Here is a 23322-nt window from a genome sequence, read left to right as displayed (position 1 = left end):
TTAACAATATTTAATCTTTTTATTTATTTATGTTTTCTTTAATCTCTCTGAAAGAAGTTTGTAATTTTCAATGAACAGTCTTACACTTTTTTTTTTTTAAATCCACTCCTAAGTATTTTTGTGGATGCTTTTGTAAATTGAATTGTTTTCTTTTTTAAATTTGTTTTGTTTTTGTTTGTTTTTGTTTTGGGGGAGGTAATTAGTTTATGTATTTATTTTTTGATAGAGGTGCTGGGGATCGAACTCAGGACTTTGTGCACACTAAGCATGCGCTCTGCCACTTGAGCTATATCCTCCTCCCCTGAATTGTTTTCTTATTTTTATTTTTGGATTTTTCACTGCAAGTATATAGAAATATAACTGATTTTGTATATTGATCTTGTATCCTGAAAGTTTGCGGAACTTGTTTATTAGTTTTAGTAGTTTTTAGTGGATACTTTAAGTTTTCTTTACACAAAACCGTGTCACCTATGAATAGAGATAATTTTACTTCTTTTATAATCTGGATGCCTTTTATTTCATTTTCTTGCCTATTCATCTTAGCTAGTACCTCTCATACAATGTTGAACAAATTTGTTTTGATATTAGAAGGTGTGTATTCAATCTTTCTCTTTTAAGTATGATACTTTTTAGTTTTTTATAGATGCCCCTTATCAGGTTGAGGAAATCCCCTTCTATTCCTGATTTGTTAAATGATTTTATCATGAAGGGAGGCCAACTTTTTTCAAATGCTTTTTCTGCCTTGATTGAGATGATAATGTCTTTTGTCCTTTATTCTATTGATAGTGTGTATTATATTAATTGATTTTTGGATGAAAGCCAACTTTTCATCCCTGGAGTAAATCCTACTTGGTCAAGATGTATAATCCTTTTTATATGGTGTTGAATTCAGGTGTTTTATTTTTTTAATGAGGAAGAACATTTTACATGTACCTACATATTTACATTTTCAATGTTCTTCATATGTATGTTCAAATTGTCATCTGGGATCATTTTCCCTTTCCCTGGAAGACTTAATTTGAACATCTCTTGTGGTGCCGATCTGCTGATGATGCAGTCTCTTGGATTTTGCTTGTATGCATTTTTTTTCTTTCTGTTTGCAGTGTCTGCCTCCCCCACCCCCTTTTCTGGCCACTTTTAAGATTTTTCCTTTAACCTTGGTTTTCAACAATTTGATTATGAAGTATCTTGGAGTAGTTTTCTTCATATTCTGTCTGCTGTCTTTTGAGGTTGTTGGATTTGTGGGTTTATAGTTTTCATCAAACTTGAAAAAATTGGGGACACGTTATTTCCTCAACTATTTTTTCCTGCCTCCTCTTTCCTTTTTTCACCCCATAATTACACGTGTGTTAGACTGTTTGGTATTGTTCCACAGCTCACTGATACTTTGGGTTTTCTTTTTAAAGTATTTTTTCCTCTCTGAGCTTTATTTTGGAGTATTTGGATTTCTGTGTCTTTAAATTCACTGGTCTGTTCTTCTCAGTGTCTAATTCTATGCTGGGCCACACTGAAGTCAGAGTGATTTCTTAGATCTGAGCTCCAGGGAGGGTCTACTGGTGGCTGGGTTTTAGGCTCCTGGGCAGAGCTGTCTCCTGTGTGAGGGTCAGAAAGTACCACAAGGAACCCAGTGTGTCACAGGATATTCTTATTGAAAAGAGATCTTAGAATAGGATGGAATGAACTGATGAAGGGTTTTGATGCCTGGGACATGCCCCATGTAATGGAACTCTGTTAGGAAAGGTCCCATTTGCTCATCCATTTAGAAATTAGTTTATATACATTATTGGCATTTGATTATAAGCTCCATGAAGGCAGGAGCCATGTCTGTCTTTTCATTGTTGTGTCCTCAGCCTGCAGTGCATGTACACAGTAAGCACTCAGTAAATCATTGTTGAGTGGACACTAACAGCAAATATGTACTGAGCACTTAACAGTGTACTGCATAGTTCTGAGCCATTTACACAAATTAACTCGAATAATAGTCACGCCCGCATTGTGAGGTAGGTGCTGTTGTCATTCTCAATATGAGAGGCAGAAACTGGGACACAGAGTTGTTAAGTAAGCTGGCCAAGGTCACATTGTCACATAAGTGGTGAGGCAGGCTTTCAAAGGCTTGTACCCTTAACCTCTCTGGAATGAATGAATGAATGAATGAGTATTTTGATATGCAATGTCTACAAAAGGAGACCATAATAATCATCAGAACATCAGATTTTCCATAATTTGGACTTTCCATACTTAATATCAATTTATGTCTCTATTATATATATATTATTAAATATAATACTCAATTAAATACAATAATCCTGTAACTTTTAAGCATTAAGCAATGCTCACATGTGGCATATATCATCACTGTTATCACCATGATCTTACTGCGTGCTGGGCTTTGTATTAAGTGTTTTACATAAGTTGTCTTTTTTTAACATTCATAGCTCTGTGACATACTTGTTAGAATCCCTGTGAATTCCTGTAATGTGAGTAAGGCTCAGAGAGGTTAAGCCCAAGGTCACAGAGCTTATCACAAAGCCGGACTTGGGCCCACGTCTATTTGACTGCCTGACCATTCTCTTAAGGGCTTTGCTAGGCTCCCTCTCCTGCAGTCTGGCTGAAGTGCGGGTGCCTTGGGCTTTGCGCTCTCTTTCTCTCACTCTCCCAGGAAGCTCCCAAATCCTAGGGCCTGGTCCGCACCTTACAGCCCTACCCACGGGGAACGGGCAGTACCCCAGGCAGGTTTTCCCAGCCCCTGTCCACCAGGGAGAGCTGAAGCTTCAACAGTTCAGACCCTGGTATGGAGTGCTGTACTCTAGAAATTCAGGGGTGCCACACTGGAGCCCCTCCTAGACCACCTCAGTCAGACTCTTGGGGAGTGCCCCAAAAATCTGAATTTTTAAATAGTTCCACAGGGGACTCTGATGTCCAGACAGATTTGGGCAACACTGGCCCAAAACTATAATCCCAACACCCAGAAGTAACTCCTGCTAGCATTTTGATTAATTCTATTTTTAAACTTTTTATTGAAGTGTATCTATATATGTACACCTAACAACACACACATTTTAGGTACACAGCTTGTAATGAATTTTCACAGCTGAACTCAGTTACGTTAACAAAACCCAGACCAAGAAACAGAACATCACCAGCACCCTGGAAGCTTCCTTTGAACTCTTTTCTGGTAACTCCTTGCTCCAAAGCGGTTAAACTGACTTCTGACATCACAGATTAATTTTGCCTGTGTTTGACATTTATATAAGTGAAAAAATTTGTTATCTCCTCTTTGAGTCTGGCTCATCTTGGCAGTGTTGTGTTTGCGGGGTTCATTGTGTTAGGCACGTACAGGAGTTCGTTTATTGTTGCTGTGTAGTATTTGTGTGAATACAGCACGCTCTATATGTCCATCTACTATTTTTATTTTTTATTGAAATATAATTGATTTACAGTGTTGTGTTAGTTTCTGGTGTACAGCATAGTGATTATACATATATACATGTATTCTTTTTCAGATTCTTTTCTTTATAGGTTATTACAAGGTATTGAATATGATTCCCTGTGCTGTACAGAAGGACCTTGTTGTTTGTTTGATTTGTATGTAGCAGTTTGTATGTCCGTCTATTATTTATGGGCATTTGGGAAGTTTCAAGTATTTGGCAACTGTGACTCATGCTGCCGTGAACACGTTTGTACATGTCTATTGCTGCACGTGGGTGTGTGTATCTGTGGGGTATTATGCACTTAGGAGTGGAATTGCTGAATTTTACACTCAGCCCTAGCAGATGCTGCCAAAGTTTTCCAAAATGGTTCTATACCAACGTGCTTTTGCCAGCAGTATATGAGTCCTGGTTGTTCCACGTCCTCATCAAGACTGTCTTTTCTTTTTATTTTGGCCATTCTGGTAAATGTGTAGTGTATAGTATTGTGGTTTTACTTTACATTTCCCTGGTGAATAATGAAGTTGAGCATCTTTTCCTTGTATTTCTTTTCAGTCTTTTATAATATGCCAACCCTTGGTAACCCTTGCTTCATTAAAAAAAAAAAAAAGAAAGAAAGAAAGAAAAAGAAAATGAGTGAGACCATAAAGCAAAAAACATCTGAGAGGAGAAAAAAAAATCAGGGTAAAGTCTTATGATATTTTTCCCTTCACTGAAGTCTGTCATCTTCAAAATAAGTTCCGTCTGACTTTAAGACCTAAAGGAAAACATACGCTCCGCTGTTGTTTTGTCTCTTAGCTCTTTCTTCCTGTGCTTTTCTCAACCACTTCATTTTCACTTGCTCCACCAGCAGCATTTGTATCTTCTAGGGGATGCATTTTTATAAACTTCACACTAATATTCTTCAAAGAAAGGCCATTGTGACAAAGGAAAAACTTAAACTCTGGGTCAGGAAGGAGGCCTTGGGGCATTAATGCCCAGGCTAGTTACTGTTGTTCCACTGGGAACAGGAGGAGCTTTGCAGAGCGGAGCAGAGTGGAGTTGTGAACAGTGCAGAGTGAAGTCTAAAATAAGGTTGTTTTGTTTTGTGCTGCTAGTGCAGAAAACTGTTAATTGAAAAAATGGATTTAAATCCTCTTTAGGTGCTATTCTGGGAAAAAAAGTCTTGGACATTATCTAAAAGAATATGCAGTTGGAGTTTGTTCACAAAGCAATTATATATGTTTGTGCATATATCCTTTAAAATTTTTTTTAATTTTTAATTTTTTATGATAGCAATATCATATAATGTTGAGCATAAGTCAAAAAGCACCAGATATGTCAAAGAGGGGCACCTTAGAACAGGAAGTACAGCACTAAGCAATATAGATCTGATAGTCATGAGTATTCATGTACCAAATAATAAAATATCCTTCAGACAAAAGCAAACACAAACTTGTGTAGGCTGTTTTGACATCTAAGTTTTTTATGTAATATGTTTTCCCATATCGTTAAATATTTTAAATGTTTCATTTCTTTTTATGAACTTACTGAAATGTGTTTAATCATTCTCCTATTTTGGTATTTCGATAGTTTCTAAATTCTCAGTGATGAACATCTTTGTACTTAAATCTCCATGCTCACCTGATCACCTTCTTAGAATAGCCTCAGAGAAGTGAAATTAATGGCGGAAAAAGAGTGAGTATCTTAAAGGTTTTTGATACATTGGTATTAGACATTCCTTCTAGAAAAACCATCAATCAGCACTCTCCGCAGCAATATATAACATGCCTCCCTGTTGCCTGTTTTCCAACTTTGCACTCACTTCGATTACAGTGTCTCTTGTCATGTAGAAGACTGTCTTTTTGAACCTAATAAAGTCAGTATGGCTTCTGCATTTAGGCACCTGCTTAGAAAAGCTCCCCTACTCCCTGCACATGATTAGAAAAATATTTTCCAACGCTTACTCCTTGTAGAAATGTTTTCTTTTTTACAGTAAATCTTAATCCATCTGTTATTTTTATGTCTGATATGAAGTAGAGATATAACTTTTTCCCCCCAAATGGATAGCAAGCTGATCTCTAAACCATTTAGTAAAAAGTGCAACATTTCTTCAGTGTTTTGAAAGGCCGTCTTTATAGTAAATCAGCTTCCTCTGCAGATGTGGGTCTCTTCCCACACAGTGTTGGTCTGTTTGGTCATTCTTGAGCCAGGACTGCTGTTCTGGTTCTTTCAGAGTCATAGGAAGGTTTGAAAACTGGTGTGGCGAGTGCCTCCTTACTCTTTTTCTTTTATAAAATATTCTCAACTGTCTTGGAAAATTAGCTTATTTTTCCAGATGAATTTTGGAATAAATCTGTCCAGTTAAAAAAAAATCCCACTGCACTTGTGATTAGAAGAGTATCAAATCTATAAACTCATTTGCCAAAATTATAACACCAGACAGAAACAGAGGATGCATCTCCTTAAATGTTTGTATAGGTAAGATTTCTAGTTTGTTTTTTTAGAATTTTAGTCTGCTTTCCCATATATCTGAGATGTTTCTTGTGCAGTTTTCCTAGATAGGCTATTTCTTCTATTGCTTTTGTGAATAGGATCTCTTATATTTTTAACTAGATGTTTCTGGTATGTAAGAAAATTGTTTAGAGTCGGCTTGTCTGAGCTGGAGTCAGTATGTCAGAACTGAAAGGGTCAAGGTGTAGCCTCATCCTCACTGAGGCCAGAGGCTTAGGGACTTGCCCCTGGCTACCAGGTGAGCCATGGCCCAGTCAAGTCTGGAGCCCAGGCCTAAATGCCCAGTTTGTGTCCCCTAGAAACCCCCTAAGTTAGACAAAGAGGAGGGCTTGTTGTAACTCAGCAGTCAGGGAGCCAACTACTGTTGCCACGGAAACCTAGAGGCAGCATCTTCTGGGAGGACCAGGATGTGGAGTCCAGAGAGAACAGGCTGCACTAGGGTGGGACCAGTCTAGGGTGTGTGTGTGTGTGTGTGTGTTTGAGAGAGAGAGAGAGAGAGGGAGAGGGGGAGGGAGAGGGAGAGAGAGAGAGAGAGAGAGGGAGAGAGAGGAACACTTTCTAAAGAGAGAGGTGTCCGCCTCACCATTGTCCACTAAGGCCTGGTCTGTTACTCTGGATTAATGCTGGCTGGTGCTGTAGGAAGGGGTGATGTGCCACTGAGATGGCTTTCTTGTGTCCATCAGACCCAGTCCGAGGCTGCGCCTAGAGTGAGCTGGAAGTGCTCTAGGCAGTAGTGCTGGCATCTGCCCATCATGGGACCTGGAGCCCAGCTAGCATCTGCTGGACACTGGTTCTTTCTCCCTCCAGGCCCAAAAGGGAGGCCCTCACCCAGGCCACATGGATCCTGGGGTGACGGGAGCAGAGAGAGAGACCTCTCACCCCAGGACTCACCTCTGCTGATAATGGGCAGGGTGGCAAGGACAGTGTAGGAGTTCAGGGTGATGATGGGCAGGCGGACAGGACGGGGCCCAACCTTCAGGTGGAGCTGAGGGTTGGGACCGCCAAGGCCCCGGTGTGCCTCTGCCACAGCCTCCGTCTGGCCAGGCACAGGAAGGGGCTGTCCCTGAGCCCTGTGAGCATCTGTGGAGTTTGTAGCTGAGAGCCCTGACTTCCCCGTCACCTTCCTGCCAGCTCCTCCCCACCTGGGTCCTGTACCTCTTGCCTTCTGACCCCTCCCTGCCAGCCCAGGAGAGCTTGAGCTCAGCACTCACTGCACCTGAGCAAGACCTGCAGGCCCCAGGGAGGCCTGCTCTTGCGGGGCATGGGAAGAGGGTCTGGCAGCAGGTGGGGCATCTTTGTTTAGGGGTGGGATTTAGGGAGAGCAGGAAGGAGGCGGGCTGCTGGACTCACCGTGGTGCCTGAGGCTGCGTCTGAAGGACACAGAAGTGTCTAGCCCCAGTCCTTGTCCCCTCCCTTCCCAGTCCTCTGTCCTCCTTCCTGTGCCTCAGGCCGGGGCCTGACCTTCAGGAAGGGAGCTGCGGCCCCAGGGATGCTCACTCCAGCTTTCCCACCTCTTGCTGCCAGGTTCCCCCTCATGCTCTTTGGTCCAGGGGATGGGCCTAGAGGCCTCGTGGGGGCAGGGGTGTGGGGAGTCTTCTGTCTTGGCACATAAGGGTGATATGAGAATGCCTGGAGTGTGAGCTCTGTACAGGGGTGGCCCGTGTGAGCGTGGAGAGAGATGGAGGAGGTGATGGTATGCGTGCATGCATGGGGTGTGTGCGTGTGTGCTGGGGAGGGGCGGTGGGGGTGGCGTGTCTGGAGTGGTGGAGGTGTGTGGTGGGCAGGGTAAGGTACCCACTGAGGTGGAAGTGCCTTGAGTGGGGGGTAACAGGTACGGGGGGTGTGCATATATGAAGAATGTGGAGGAGTTTTGGGTACGTGTGTGTGTGTCAGAATTGTGGTGTGGCGGTTTAGGTATGTGAATTGTGGATGAAAATAATCAATAAACAATCAATAATAAGAATAGAAAAGAGATTTATTTGAACCAAACTGAGGACCAGCCTGGAAGCCCGATTCTCAGGTTCCTCTGAGAAACTGCTCCAGAGAAGCAGAGTTTTTGGCACTGTTTTCTATCTTGTCAGAACAGAGAACATTAAACAAGTCAGGGATACATTTCTTCAAGGTTTCCAAAAACCTGCCCGCACGTACATGTCCAGCACATGCCGTGTGGCCTTGGCACCTGGGAGGGGAGTCTTATCAGAGGAGGACCAGCACTGGCGTCCCAGGAAGAGAGGCATTTAATCTTTATTTTTAATGTGGGCATTCTTTACTTCTGGTCAATGTGCCCTTTTCTTTAATAATTAAAGCAGATGTGCAATGTATGTTTGATAGGCCACAAACAGGCTGTTTCAGTTAGCATAAAATTCAAGTTAACTCATGTATAAGCCAGAATGACTTTCCCATACCTCATTATGTGAAAATTTCTTTTATCAGGGTAGTGGGTGCGTATGAGATGTAGTTGGAGGCAAACTGTGTACCTGGACTGTCTGAAATGATGTGTAGGGGGCAGCTGTATACACGTAAGTTTGTCTCGGTGTTGGGAGGGGCTGACGCGTCATTGTACGTGGTGTGGCTTGGGACAGGTGGCACTATGTGTGGGTCCAAACCCTGTGTGTGGTGTCCGAGGTAATGTGTGTGTGTTCAGGGAGCGATGGAAATGGACTAGCACACGAGTGTGCAGAGCATGGATGGAGAAGGGACAGGCGCTGGTGGGCATGACTTTTCCCCGCCAAACTGAGGAAACTGGGACTCACGTGGGGAGACAGGCGTGATCCCATCCCTGGCAGCTCACAACCCAGGCTCGTAAGGGTTGGGGAGAGGACTGGCCCCCTGATGGCCTGGTGGGTTACAGCCGGTCATGTTCAGTTCCTGAGGGCTACCCTACTGGAGCTGGCTCCCGTCACCCCAGGAGAATCAAGGGTACAATAATGGAAAATTTTTGTAAGCCAGTTGCTAAATATATCGGTTATTAAGAATTAAACTATATACATGTAAAATTAAATAAATTGTGTTAAAAACAAAGGTGATAAATACTCAAAACTCACCACTTCCTAATTTTTTTTTTAACTACATTTGACTACATCTGTGCTCTTGGGGTGATTTGTGTCCCTTGTGTCTGTGAGGCACTGCCATGCACCTGTTCCCAGCTCCGCATTCAGTCAAGTCGCAAAATCAGAGTGTTTAGTGCATGTAAGTCAGTAAATGCTACAAGTTAAGACTTAAGTTATTCTTTCATCGATTGTCTAGACATAAGGGATGGAAAACCATTTTACGAATGCAAATTACATTTTAAAGCTGATCATGTCTGTATCTGCTTCATTGTGAAAACACAAACTAATGAAGAAATAGTCTTCCAGTACTCAAAAACTATTAACCAGTTCAGCAAAGAAATCTCTCATATCACTGATGAACGAGTGAGGTTTTAACCCATGTTTTGTTTTTTCACCTTCATCTTACTTGTTTTGTTGTTGTAGTTTGTTTTGGGGAGAGGTAATTAGGTTTATTTATTTAATTTTAAATTATAATTATTATTATTTTTAGTGGAGGTACTGGGGATTGAACCCAGAACCTTGTGCATGCTAAGCAGGCTTCTACCCCTGAGCTGTACCCCTCCCTCCTCATCCTACTTGTTAAATGAAAATATCAACACTCATTTGTCGTTGAAACTATAGGTTGGCTTTAGACACGGCATAAAGCAAAAATCAATGAACACATTGATTTCTGGGACAATCAACTGGCTATAAAGAATTTTTATTTGTGAGTTATGTGCTCTACACCCTTTATATCAGCAAAATTTATAATCAACTTATGTATGTATGCATGCAAATGTTTCTTGGAGAGTTAGGTATTAAACACCACTGTTTAAAGCTCTCAATAGGTCCTCGTTACCTACCCCCCTAACATGTCTCCTTTACTGGGCATGGGGTGAGGGGAAAGGGGCAGATGCAAGCTCAGAGACCCTGCGGGCAGCTTCTCAGATTGCCAGACAAACTGCAGCTGCTCACCAGCTCCACTGTGACCTCCTCCTGTTCCTGGGCTTTGGGGCTCACCCAGAGGCCCCATTCATTCAGCACTAGCTACCTAAGCCCCTGCTGTGTGCCGGGTGGTGGGGATTTACAAGTTGGGAGAAGACATGGTCCCTGCCTGCTTGGAGCTCACAGCCCAGTGGGGGAGACACCTAGTCCCAGCCCTTGAGAGTGTGGGGCAGAAAGGGGGCCCCTTACCCCACTAGGAGAGGAGGGAGCCGGGGATAAAAGCAGTGGACTTGATACAGGGGCTCCTCAGCACCTGGGTGCACAGCACCCACGGGATCTCTGTTACAAACGCAGAGACTCTCCTTCGGTGGGTCTGGGCAGTGCAGTGCCCAGGATTCTGCCGTGTGCTTGGGGATGGTGAAATAGGTGACCCCTCAGGCCACTCTGGGAGAAATATTGATCTGGGGAGAGAGGAGGATGTGTGTAGAGGCAGGGAGATGAGAAAGGTGACATTGCGCTGAGAGATATGGAAGGAGACTTGAGGGTGGGTGGCTGGAGCACAGCAGAGGTGGGCCAGCCTGGAGGGGCGGGTAGAGAAGAGCAGGGAACAGAGGGGCAGCTCACGTAGCCCCCCGGGGGTATGGATTCTATCCTGTGGAAGGAGGGCCTGTTGAAACATCCTGGTTGGCAGAAAGGTGATGTGCTCAGATTGACTTTGGAAAGTGTGATGCTCTTGGAGTGGGGTGAACTGGAGGTCGGGAGACTGGAAGGAGCTGGAGACATGTGAGGCCTAAACCCAGAGAGAGGCATGGGGGACAGAGGGGAGGGGACCGATGGAAGGGCGTTGAAGTTCAAATCCACAGAGCTTGGGGAAGGAGAGAAGAGTTAGGGTGGCCTCTGGGTTTCTGGAGGGATCGAGTAGCTGGCAGGGCCATTCATGTTGCCAGAAGACACGGGAGGAAGAGCAGGTCTGTAGTGAGGTGAGTTCAGTTTTGGACCTGGAGAGTTGGGGGTACTTCTGGAGGGACCCTGAGGCATTTGGAGCTCAGGGGAGCCATCAGGATGTAGTTTGGGAACCCCAGCAGGTAGGTGGGGGGCATGGGAGTGGAAAGGTTCCCTGGGAGAACACAGAATAAGAATCTCAAAACAGGTGTCTGGATCCAGTCTTGAAGGGCCAGGAACTCAGGTGCCTGTCTTGGCCTCATTTCTGGAACAGGTGGCCCAGACACCAGGTCCCTCCACTCAAGAGAACCAGAGAGTGGGTGGGAGAACGCTGGAGGAGCTCAGAACCTTGGTTTGGTGTGGCCGGCTGCCTTAGGTAAGAGCTGGAGGTCACAGTGCGAAGGAGTCTTGGGGCCTCAGTTCTAGCTCCAGTCCTGGCTCTGCTGCCAACTTGCTGTGTGACCTTTGGCAAATCATTTCCCACTCTGGGCCTCAGCTTTTTTATTTGAAAATGGGAAGGTTGGACCAGACCGGTGACTTTCAAATGATATTTGGAGCCCCAGGGTCACCCAGAACTATCTCCAGGGAATCATTGGAGGGAAAGAGAGAGGCTGAGAGTGCGGCACTCCAGTCCCCACCCAAGCCCCAGCTTCACCCAGAACCACTTGCTTTTATATTTCCTATGTTGGCTGCCAACTAAAACCACAGGGTCAGAGGATCCCAAGTCTGAGAAGCCTTGTCAACATAGAACTGTGGAGATTGAAGGGTAATAAAGCATGATGAGAAAACTGAATACCCTCAGACAGAGGCTGTGTGAACCCCGATGCCCACTTCCATGTAGCGCAGTCACGGTCGTGCCCAAGGTCATGCAGAACTCGGCCTAGTTGTGGGCAATTTCAGCAGTCGATGCAGCTCAGCTTGCTCCCTTCTCCTGGATGGTGGGTCACCAGCCTCAGCCATCAGTGCCCCTGGGGTGAGGGTCCCTGTCCCTTGATGGCCACAGGCCCTTCCCCATGGCTCCCAGGGACAACACAGTGTGAGGGTGGCTGCGAAGCAGCAAGGGGCCTCCCTGTCCCTTGCTGTTCTCTGTCCACTGTTGCTATAAGAATAGAACAGATTCTCTGCACAGGATGAAGAACTCTTGGTTTCTTTCTAAAGTCTGGCTTCAGTGACGATGCCCGCCACGTGCTAGAGGCCTTAGCGGGTAACCTTGGCTTCCCCTAACCCCACAGAGCTGCCCTGAGCACCCCTTTCAGCTGGGCACTGTCAAGAAACGAGAGGCGAGGCTGGGCCTAGTCTGGTGTGTCAGAAGGCATGAGAGGAAATGCCCTTCCAGTGCCCCCAGGGAAAACTTGGACCCTTCAAGTCCGTGTGACCTCACATCCCCAAGAAGCCCACGCCTGGCTTCCCTCCCTCAGGGCAGGGTCCCTGAGCTGGGGAGGGCCCGCTGCATGCCCTTGGTCTGGGATCTTGCATTGAGGGAGGAGGAGGAGGTCAGCCCAGACGGGCCAGAGATCATGATTGTTTGCCCCGTGCTCCTCCAGCCCAAGCTCATACCCCAGCGTATACGACCCTCCCGTTGCTGGGAAACTTGTGCTGCCTCTGCCCTGACCTCCTAAGGCATCGGATCCCCGGCCTGAAGACTGCGCCTTGGAGAGGCTCCAAGGTCCCCAGGTCTCTTGCTCCCTCGGAAACAGTTTGGAGGAAATCTCAGCAGAAGTGACCTCCTCCCTGTCCCCTCCTTGACATCCTCGATGGGGCTCAGAAAGTTACTCCAGGACCGTTGGGATGAGCCCCCCCCCACCCCAGAGTCCCTCCCTCTCCCCCGGCTTGCGCTCTCTGTTCCCAGGGACCAGGGAGGCCACTGCAGCCTGTTGTCACTTGGCAGGGTGGTTGGCTGGGGCCGGGATGACGACTCTTGGTGTTTCCTGACAACAGGCTGGGGGACGCAAGCAGCAATGTGAAGCTGAAGAGAGTCGTGGAGACAGGGGGCGGTGAGACCGAGTCTGTCCAGGCCACTCCCGTGGCCGGGGTGTGGCCCTGGGCCTGGGGAGGGTCGCTGTTTGAGAGGAGGACGCAGCTTTATAAGATGACTCCGTAAGTATGGCTTGGGTGGCCGGGGCCACAGGCCCCACTGCCCCACCTGGGATGCGGGCGTGGACCAGGAGCCTCTGCAGCCGCCCTGCAGCAGGCAGTGGGGGACCCCGGACAGCTGGGAGGCAGCCTGTGTCAGGGGAACACTCTGCTTGGGTCAACGCAGAGGCCGGGAAACTAGGTCTCTGGGGAACTAAGGAGCCTTGTTCCATTTCAGGGGCCTGAGAACCCTCCCCAGTGTTATAGGCTACTGAGCTGGGGCCTTCCCTGGAAGGTCATGTGTGTATCAGCGTGCGTGTGCGTGGGTGTGCGTGTGTGTGAGGGGCTGTGGTCTCTGCCATGGCTGCTGACTGCAAACTGGCCTTCGGCCCAAAGAAGAGCCCTCTGAACCCCGGAGCCCAGGAAGGCAGGCCCATGACTTCTTTCCTAGGCATCAAAGGCTCTGACAGTGGTTTGCCTCATGGGAACCTCTGTAATGTTTTTAAAATGCATGTTCCCAGGCCCCCTAAATGTTGAGGATGAGGCCTAGGAATCTCTGTTTTTAAAGCCCCCTGGGGTATTGTGCTGGGCAGCTGTATCTGAGTGAGGAAAGCACCGCCGGGCCATCTGACTGGCCGTGCGGAAGCCCAGGCCTCTGCCCGCAGTGCCCCTGTTAGATGCCTGTGCTTGGACTCTTGGGGATGGTCTGGCCCTCCGGAATCTCACGTGAGGGGAGAACCCAACATGCTCTTCAATGACCTCTTCCTGAGGCACAGAAGAGAAAGAATGGTGCATGGGGCGGGCCCTGGAGGGAGAAGGACTCAGGAAGAGGAGGACGAAGCCCCAAAGGGTGGGATTCTTGCACCACATTCTCGCACCTGTGTGGGGCCTCCCACGCAGGCTTGGCCCTCGCAGCCCACCCGGAGCCCAGGGCACCCAGGCCCATGACAGCCCCTCCACCACCCCCGTGTGGTCCTGCGGGTGAGCCTGGCCCCTTCCGCACAGACACAAGAGAATGGAGGTTAGAGAGAGACCCAAGGGTAGTTACAGAATTTCATCAGTGGAGTTCCTTGTTAAACGTTTATAATGCCTTTTGAAAAGTGACCTTTAAAGCTCTCCTAATTAACACGAAGGTTACTGACTTAACTGAGTCAACGTGAAGACAACATGAGGTAACTGAGCATTTACACGGTGGAGCTGGAGTCTGGGGTGCCCTGAGCCCTGTTTCCCATCCGGCCTGCCCAGGGATGCGCGTTCATCTCCCCCGCCCCTGCTCACTTCCACGCCTCCTGGCCGCAGTGCATCTGAGATGCTCACTCGACCCAGTTTGCTTTGTCAGTCCGCAAGCGCTGAACCTTTGGGCCCTTTCCAATTTCTTGCTATTATAAATATCACTGCTATGAATATCTCTGTACAAATTACTTTCTGAATATTTTACTGGGAAGCATTCCCCATGTGGAATCACTGGGTCAAAGGGCGTGCACAATTTTATAGTTCTTGTCACGTATTACTAGAGAGTTCTCTGGAAATATTGAACCTGTTTACCGTGACACCAATTATGGATGGCTTGTCCACACAGCCCTCCAGTGTTAAGGTTTGTTGTTTTTATTTGTTTGGAGCTGTTTTATTTTGGTTTGATTTTCCCTGCCTGGTCATATCGATCGGTCTGGAGCGATGCTGTGAAGTTGAGTATGTCCTGCGTAGTGACTGGTGGAGTTGGGCTTTCTCTCTGAAGGACCCCAAGAACCTGATGGGCAAGGATTATAGTAGGATCAGTCCTGAGTCACAGAGCTGGACCAGGGCTGGGAAATGCACAGCGTTCTTTTTCTAGACTTAATCCTTCCGTCCCCAGCATCAGGGCAGTGTGCACATCAGGACCACAGTTCCACTTGCTCTGAGGCTGAGCGATGGGTGACTCACAGCCACCTGCACCCACTGGGGCCTTCTGGATATGAAGATGGCCATGTTGTGCTTGTGGCTGTGGTCATGGGGGATGAACCCTATTTGGGCTTTGTAGTATACTTGCCTGTTGTTTGATCCTGATCACCACTGGGGAGCTGCACTGAGAGTTTGCCACTGCCTGTCAAACCAGGGCTTTGATGATGGCCAGAGAAGCCAGCTGGGTAAGGCCAGGAATGTTTGTAAGGTCTGGGCTCTCATGTCTTGGCTGAGGTCCAAGCATGAGGAGTTTGGGACCAGGAGGGCCTTAGGAACATTAACCCAAGTCAGGATCTAGGGCTGTGGGCTGCAGATAATGTTGTGAGGGCTCACTGGTGATATCAGGGACCCAAAACTGAGACGGTGAGGTTCAGGGGCAAGATATATCCAGTGATGGAAACTGGGTGCCAAGGCTGTTATGGGCAGGGCCACAGGGCATCTGGGGATCTCAGAGCAGACAGGCCAGATGAGGGAGGAGAGTGAGTCCAGGCAGACATGGCTGGGGGGGCAGCGGGATCTAGAGGAGTGTGTGAAGTTGGCAGTCACAGTGTCAAAGGACTCGGTAAATTGGAGAACAAAGAGTCAGACATGGATGTTCAAGGGTATTCTGGGTAGGATGGAGCCATAGGGCAGTTTGTGTAGCCAAGGGGGTCTTGGAGTCCCTGTCCAAGGGCCTGTCTACGTTGAAGCAGGGTGCTGGGGAGGGAGGACACAGGGCCAATTTGTGATACAGACAACAGGGCCCAGCCTCTTGGAGGGGAACTGGGAGAAGCTGGCCAGGGATCAGCACTCCAGCCAGGCACCTGGATTTGGGTCTGCAGAGGCCTGGATCATGGACATGGGGCTGAGGGTGCAGCAGGCATGTTGCTGGGGCAGCGGGGAGTAGTCCTGGGCTCCAAGGTCCTCCAGGCTTTGGGCAAGAAGCGAATCCTGTTCCCTCTCATTCCTGGCCTGCTGCTCATGGGCCCAGGGCTTGGGTGGGGCTGTGGCAGGTGGTAACAGACAGAGGGGACATGGAAGGGGCCCCAAATGGCAATTCGACAGAGCTGAGAAGTGGTTTGGTGCAGCAGAAGCACAGATTCAGATTCAGATAACCTGGTCTGATCCTGGCACTCCATGTTACTGTGTGATGTCAGTTTACCATCTCTGAGCCTTCACTTCCTCTTCTGTAAAATGGGAGTATTCACTTTAGGGTGATTGAAGAGATTACTTTGGAAAAGAATACACAAAAGTGCTAGCACAGGCAGATGATGCTCAACAGATGCCAGTTTCCCTCCTTTTGTCTCTTGGAGCCCCCAGAGCAGGGTCGTGTGTGTGTGTGTGCGTGTGTATGTGCATGTGTGGTGCAGAAGGGCCCTGGGCTGGAGAGTGGAGTAGGGGGGGGTGTTGCAGGCAGCATGCGTGCTGGCAAGCCCAGGACAGAGCTGGAATAGAACCTCAGGTTCTAGGTTAATCTCACCTGTGGATCATGGTGAATTTAGCCCAGTGGATGCCCAACATGGGAAGCAGCAAGTGGGTGGGTTAAATTCTGGCAAGTGTCTGAGTCTCTGTTTCTGAATCTGAAAAATGGGTTTATTAACACCTCACATTCAGAGTCGAGTAAGGAGTAACGATAATACATGGAAGGTGCCAGCACCCCTCCTGCACAGAGTAGGTCCATTCCTGTGTGATAGTGTGCTTTCTGTGGCTGCTGACTCCTGCTGACCTCAGAATCCGCTCACCATGAGGGGTTTCTCTCTGTGACCCCGGGGTCCATCTTGGGTTTGATAGACACGGAATGGGGCCCGGGCATGGCAGTTAGCGCTCTGGCTGGTTCGGTCTGTGGCTAATATGTCATCCCAGCATCAGCCTAGGAGGGAGGATGCAGCTGGAAGCTGCCCTGAGGCCCCTGGGACCTGAACGGGGCAGGACCATGTCAATTCCCCGATTTCTCATTGTTGCTAAGAGATTCAAGGCTAAACACTCAGCCTGGCCATAAATACTCACCCCATATCCCCTCTCCCCCCATTCATTCCATTCTCAACACCACCCACCCCAATGCTCTCTCCTACCTCCTGTGTCTCCCTCACCCCCTTTTCATTAAACCTTTCTCCAGCCTCAAGTGTGGGCTCTGCTGCAAAGTCCTGCCTGACCCCTGGCCAGACTGCGTTGCCCTCCCCTGTGCCCCCGTAGCTCTGGACCCCATCGCTGGCTGACTTCTCTCTGCCTGGGATTATCTTTTGTTGTGTCTGCATCCACCTGTGTCCCCCACTGCCCTGAGATCCTCACAGGCCGGCACCATGTCTTACTCATCTTCAGGCCCCAGGAACAAACAGGGCCGGGTACAGAGCGAGCCTCAATGCCGGGACGCACAGAGCCGGCCTATAGCATCACTCAACGATTTGGGGCAGGAAAGGTCTGAGTTTCTGTTCTCCCATTAAGTCCTGCTATAGAAACCAAAAAGGGGGGATGACATCCCAGACTGTCAAACCGCAGAAGAATGGCTGAGCTGGTAACGGCCAGAAGAGGTCATTTGTGTTAATCCTTTATCTCTGAACTGTTGGACTGAGGCCCACAAAGGGGAAGACCCAGCCCCAAATCACTCAGCAGCGAGAAGTTGTGACTGGTGTTCAGACTCCAGTGTACTTTCTGCTTTGTGGAACTGTTCTTTGCTTTGCTTTCTTCTACACAAACCACCTGCTAAAGTAGCCTCAATTACTTACACTGAAAATCAGCCCAAAGCTCACAGCTCTGGAACGTTTCCCTCTGCCCGTTCCAGATAACCACAGGCACACTTCATTTTACACTGTTGTCACAATTTTGTACTCCCAGTTTCTTATTTAGTACTTTTTGTAATTAACATTTAAATTAAGTTCTTACAGAGAATGGGGTATATTTCTGGGTTGCTTATTTTCTTCCATTGAAGATTCATGTGAGATTCATGTCCCTCAACACACTGTTTTAGTTGTTGTCACTTTAATATAGTTTAATATCTAGTGGGACTGCCCCTCTCATCAGCCATCATCGTCAGAATGTCCTTTGCTTTCCTTACTTGTTTTTTTTTTCCTCCTGATAATTTTTACCTGGGTTTTCTAAAGGAATCAAGGGCGGGGAAATAGTTTATCCCAGGCTGCCCTGATCTTGGGTGTCAACACAGGGCACTGTGTTGAGTTGGGCACTCTTAACTCATGGCTCTGAAAATGGAAAAGAGGCCCACTGATGGGGTGAAATAAGCAAAAAAAGAAGTAGTGGTCCCAAGTCCCTGACCACCCCCTCCCTCACTAGCGCCCTCACCTGCCATCCCAGGATGCAGGGAAGGGCGCCCACACAGTGTGGGCGTGCTCCCTCAGGATGGATGTAGCTGGTGCTGGTGATCGCACAGTGACTGAGGGTTTGCCTGAGACCAGGAGCTTCTGGGCAGCTTCCCATGTAGGTGGGAAGTCTGGGGAGCATGCCCCGCCCACACATCCTCTGAACATGCACCACCAGCCCTGCACCCTTCCCCCCTCCCCAGCAAGGGCCCAAGCTTCCTGCCCGGTCTGTCTCCATCCCTAGATCTGTTTGCTTTGGTGCAAGAGTCTGCCTCCTGCTGCCCAGTCTCCCCAAGTTGTTAACTCAAAAACAACACCTCACCTGTAATTAGTTCATTTACTCCTAAAAGCCCTCACTTTTGAGGTACTGAGTGGACACCTAATTGAATCATTGACCCAACTGCTTTGTGAGACGAAATTTAGGACCACTGTTGATTGACACTAGCCGGCAAGGCAAAGTGATGCCTTTGCCTTTCTTGACATGGAAGCCTGGTTCACAAACTGTCTTGGCGTGTGCCTTCCCTCCCTTAGATCATCACCTAAGGGAACCTTAAGAAATCCCTGCATGTTATCAAGTGTCAGAATCCCCTTCGAATTTTGCCTTGAACTAAATGAAGTCTAATTTAGGAAGAATTACTATCTTTAAAATAGTCTTCTCATCTTGTAGGACTATATTAGGAATCTCCATTCAAGTTCTTTTTATACATCTCAGTTATATTTTATAATTTTCTTTGTATGGAGCACAAAGAAATTGTATTAATGTGATTTTAAAGGATTTCCTACATAATCTTGCCATTGTAAATGAGATGTTTTTTCAGTCTATAAATGATTATTATTTTGTAATAATAGAAATGTTATTGACTATTTCCTTTATCTTTTTATCTGGTGACTTCATTGAATTTTCTTTTTTAATTTTTATTTAAAAATTTTTTAATTGAGGTATAGTCAGTTTACAATGTCATGTTAATTTCTGGTGTACAGCATTGTGATTTAGTTATACATATATATATTCCTTTTCATATTCTTTTTCATTATAGGCTATTACAAGGTATTGAATATAGACTTTGATGAATTTTCTGATTCTAGAGGTTTTCTTGTTGATCCATTTAAGTTTTCTCAGGCTCCCAGGACCATGTGCCATTTTCAATCATATAAATTATGACTCTGCTTTCTAATATAGTGGACTAATGACTGTTCATGTCATCCTCAGGAACTTTTAAAAAATTGTAGTTGGCTTGGCTTCATCCTTACTGAACCACCACCCTCGGGCTCAGCAACAGGAGCTGGGACTAGAAGGAGAGAGGGTGCGAGGTAGATTCCAGACCAAGGAGACAACATTTGCAGAGGTTGGGAGAGCACAAGCTTGGCTAGTCTGAAAGCAGACCAGTATGGCTGGAGAAGAGAAACTTAATCAGCTCTGTGGACACTTAAAAATGTTTTTGGTCTGTAAGCAAGAGATGTCAGTGAAAGATTTAAAGCAGCAGGTGCAATGGTAGATTTGCATTTGGAAAAGATCACTCTCACTGCCATGTGAGAACAGCCTGCCAGGGAGCCAGAGGGAAAGGGGGTGCAGCTCATTATGTAACAGCAGCTAACTCATACGTCTCCTTACTATGTGCCAGGCGCTGCTCAGAGTGGTTTATGTGTATTAACTATTAAGTTTCCAGGTACGCAGGGAGTTTGTGGCAGAGCCTGGTCTGAAGCCAGCAGATCTGGCTCCAGAGTCCACACCTGAAGCACACAGGTTATCCCACGCCACAGATGAACTAGTATGGATAAGGGCGGTGGTACTGGAGATGGTGAGAAGACTGAAGAAGGGGATCAACTGGAGGGACACTTAGGATTCAATATCAATAGGACCTGGTGACGGGCTGGATATGGGGGGTTAGTGGGGGGAAATACCGTGTTTTTCCACATATTAATGGCTGTTTGGAGTTTCTCTGGGACTTGTCTATCTACTTTTCCATTGGGTTGTTCATATGTGCTTATCACCTCTACTCTTTTTCATGGGGAGGGAGGGGATTCAGACCCATTGCCAGGGTGCATTCTGCACCCTGTCTCCTGGGTGTGTGACTGAGTAAGGGATGGTCCCTGCTCCTCATGCTTCTGCTTAGGGATGTGAGAGCGAGGTGAACCTAGTCTCAGTGTTTCTGATCAGCTCTCCCAGGGCATTTGGAGGGGGAGGTGAGGAATGTGTGGTTTTTTTCATGTTAATTGTCAGCTGGGGCCCTGGATAATGGAACTCGAGTGACATTGGAGGCCTTTGACATTAATCCAACCTTCTGATCTTATAGATTGACACACTGAGGCCAAGAAAACTGGGAAGAGATTTGTTGTTGGTCATGTAGGAGGCCAGGGACCTAGACCTAGAATTTGGGTTTCCCAACATTCAAGACACTAAAGGCATCTTCAGATCAAGTGAGGACATCAACCAACAGCATCAGCTAGTGTCTGGTCAGCTGCCCTGGTTGGGGTCCAGGGGAGGATCCTACAGAGTGTCAGAGCCAAGAGGTGGGGTGGGGCAAAGTTAAAAATAGGTTGCGTTGAGCCAGAGAAATAGGTACCGATTGCTTGTGAAAACCAGATGGACTGAGGTGCGAGTCTGGGGAGCTGGGACCCAACACAGGGACCTGGGGATTTTGGAGCAGGTGGTCAGGAGGCTGGGGCAGAGTGGAGGGGGACCAGAGCTTGAGGAGCACACAGCACCACCCAGAGCCCTGCCTGCTGGGGAGGGGAGACCTCTGGAGTCCTTGTAGAGGGTTAGCCCAGCTTGCCCATCTCCAGGAAGACCCCGGAGTCTTGACGAGTGTCAGGGCTCGGACAGGGCCAACTGGTCTGAGAAAATCAAGCCAACTCATCCTGCCGACTGGAGCCCCTCACTCCCAGTCACTCGCCCCATATCAGCCTCAGAGCTGCAGGATCTGGAAGGGCGGGCTCTTCAGCAGCAGGGAGGGTGGTGCCTGCAGAGTAAATGCAGAGAGAATGCGGGCAATGATGAGGCCTGGGAAGCCGGGAGAGAGATGCTGAGAGAGGTCCGGAGCATCCTGGAGTTGGAGAAAGGCAGAGCTGGGTACCACTCACCAGCCCCACCAGCCCCAGGCACCATCTTCCCTGAGGAAGTCTAGAAGGGGTGGCACAGAGCTCAGAGATGCTGAGGGGGAAGTGGTCCTCTCCTCCCTCCTCCCAGAGCCCAGGTGGGGCGGCAGCCCCTGGGACTACCTGTTCTCATCCTCATCTGGCCTTAAAGCACAGGCTTTGACCAAGGCAGTAAATCCTTGCTCTTGTGACCACCCACAGTGCTTAAGCTTTCTTTTGCATAATAGCTCCTCAGGGTTGCTGTGAGTAAGCGATGAGATAATGCAGGTAACGCTTAGCACAGTGCGGGCTCTGCGCCAGGGCTCAGTAAGTGGGAGCTCAAATTACTAAATGTTGTCACACCTCCGTGGTGCTTTGGACTTTCGACACAGTGATCACAGGTTCACGTTCCTGCTCTCCGTTCAGCCTCATGCACCCTATGCAGTAGGCAAGGTGTGCATTGTCCCCATCGAACAGATGAGGAAACTGATGTGAGCCAAGGTGAGTGGTCCCTGGCCACCCAGTGAGTTTAAGCAGAGAAAACAAGAATTCAGTTCTAAGTCTAGTGTGTTTTCACTGCTGTGTGTTTCTTTTCTAAAATACAAGACTCCTATCCTTATTTCAGAGTTGAGCAAACTCTAATCACCTTCTTTTGTCTCCTAACAGCCTTGCTGTAAAGAGTCAAAACATCAGAGAAATTGAGGGCTGGAAGGTAGCCTTTGAGAACATCCCACCCCCTGAATTTCCCGAGGCACACACTCAAGTGTGACATACACACTCAAGGTCACACAGCACCGTAGCGACAAAGCCAGGGCTGGAATCTGGGTCTGGTGTTCTTTCCTCTCTACTTGCTGCCTCTGTAGGTCCTGGAACTTTTCTTCCCATTTAGAGTTGGGAAAACGAGCCAGAGAGGTGAAACAACTTGGTTCCAATCCCACAGCACTATCCGACAGGATGCTGGTCCTTCAGTGACCTGGTGGCTTTAGAGTGTGGTATTTATGATCCATTAGCCGCAAAAGGGAAGGGCTGTGGAGCGAAAGATGATGTGTTGAGGGTAATAAACTTTGCAAATAATTTAAATTGCATTTCAGGGTCTAATTCCTCTTGCTAGAGAAATGGGTTTGTGAATTCTGAGTAGGGTTGTTTAAAATGCATTTCACATTTTAAACAACCATGGTTTTCTTAGATTAGGGGGAAAAAAACCAGGTCAAAAACGCAAACTCATAGGCTTTTCTGAAAGGTTACAAAATAAAATGTTCTTTGCTGGCGGATATAAAGGCAGTGGCTCTCTGTTTGACAAAGGAGAGGGCTCTGCTAGCTAAATCCCGCATTATGAACAAATGAGAGCTCCCTCCCTCTCTTCCTGATCAGCCTAATTCCTTGTTGCTTATCTGCAAATCCAATAATGCTGGGAAAACAAACCCCTCCTGCTGGCTGAGCACAGGGGCCTGGGCGCTTCTCCCCTGAAGCTTTTTCCTATTTATAACTCAGCCCCTGCTCCTTGGAGAGCTGGGCTTAGATGCCCTGTGGGGAAGTAGGCAGGAAGACTTGGCTGGGAACACAAGCCTCCCCAGGATGGGGACACTGTGCTTCAGCTCTAGATTCCCAGTCATCTCCCCACCCTTGTCCAGGACCTCTGAGCAGAAAATGCTCAGCAGATCCTCAAAGTGGAGCTGGTAAACTGAGCGAAGAGCAGGTGTTAAGCATCCTTCCCACACTTCCCCATGCCCCTCCAAGATCAATCACCTTGCTCAAAATTGCAGACGCTTTTTATGCTTGCGTGCATTCGAGTGTGGCCACCTGGGTGTCATCTTTATAATAGCTCAATTGCACAGCTTTTCAAGTCTTAGTTATTAATTTACCGGTCCCATTGTGCTCCAAGTGTGTTTACCATCTGTCTCCCCTGACCACAGTGGTGGGGTGTTGTCTGGGCTGGGTAGGGGCCACTAGGAGGTCTAAGGAGCCAAAAGCTGGAAAGACGTAAGAGGAAGCAGAGACCTGGAAGGAGGAACCACCTGGAAAGGATGATGTGGTCCTAGGGTGGCCTTGCAGAGGGACTAGACTATGTCTTTCTCATCCTGGACAACCTCTTCTGAGATCATTCATGCA

At 47.7% G+C, this 23322-nt stretch overlaps 1 protein-coding gene across 5 annotated transcripts in view; it reads left to right on the top strand.

The window, feature by feature from the left end:
- TUB (TUB bipartite transcription factor) overlaps window positions 1–23322 on the top strand; it is an 81169-nt gene that overhangs the window by 27337 nt on the left and 30510 nt on the right. The window contains exon 1 of one of the 5 annotated variants that reach the window (XM_045524119.2): window positions 12772–12934. The exons of the other annotated variants lie outside the window; for them this stretch is intronic. Within the exon in view, the coding sequence (XP_045380075.1) occupies window positions 12927–12934 (8 nt within the window). The 5' untranslated portion in view covers window positions 12772–12926. Of the gene's footprint in view, window positions 1–12771; window positions 12935–23322 lie in introns of those variants that run through there. 5 annotated transcript variants of the gene reach the window in all.

The sequence above is a fragment of the Camelus bactrianus genome, chromosome 10, assembly GCF_048773025.1.
Source record: "Camelus bactrianus isolate YW-2024 breed Bactrian camel chromosome 10, ASM4877302v1, whole genome shotgun sequence".
NCBI lineage: Eukaryota > Metazoa > Chordata > Mammalia > Artiodactyla > Camelidae > Camelus > Camelus bactrianus.
Note: the sequence above shows the minus strand (reverse complement) of the source record. Positions and strands in the feature narration are given on the sequence as shown.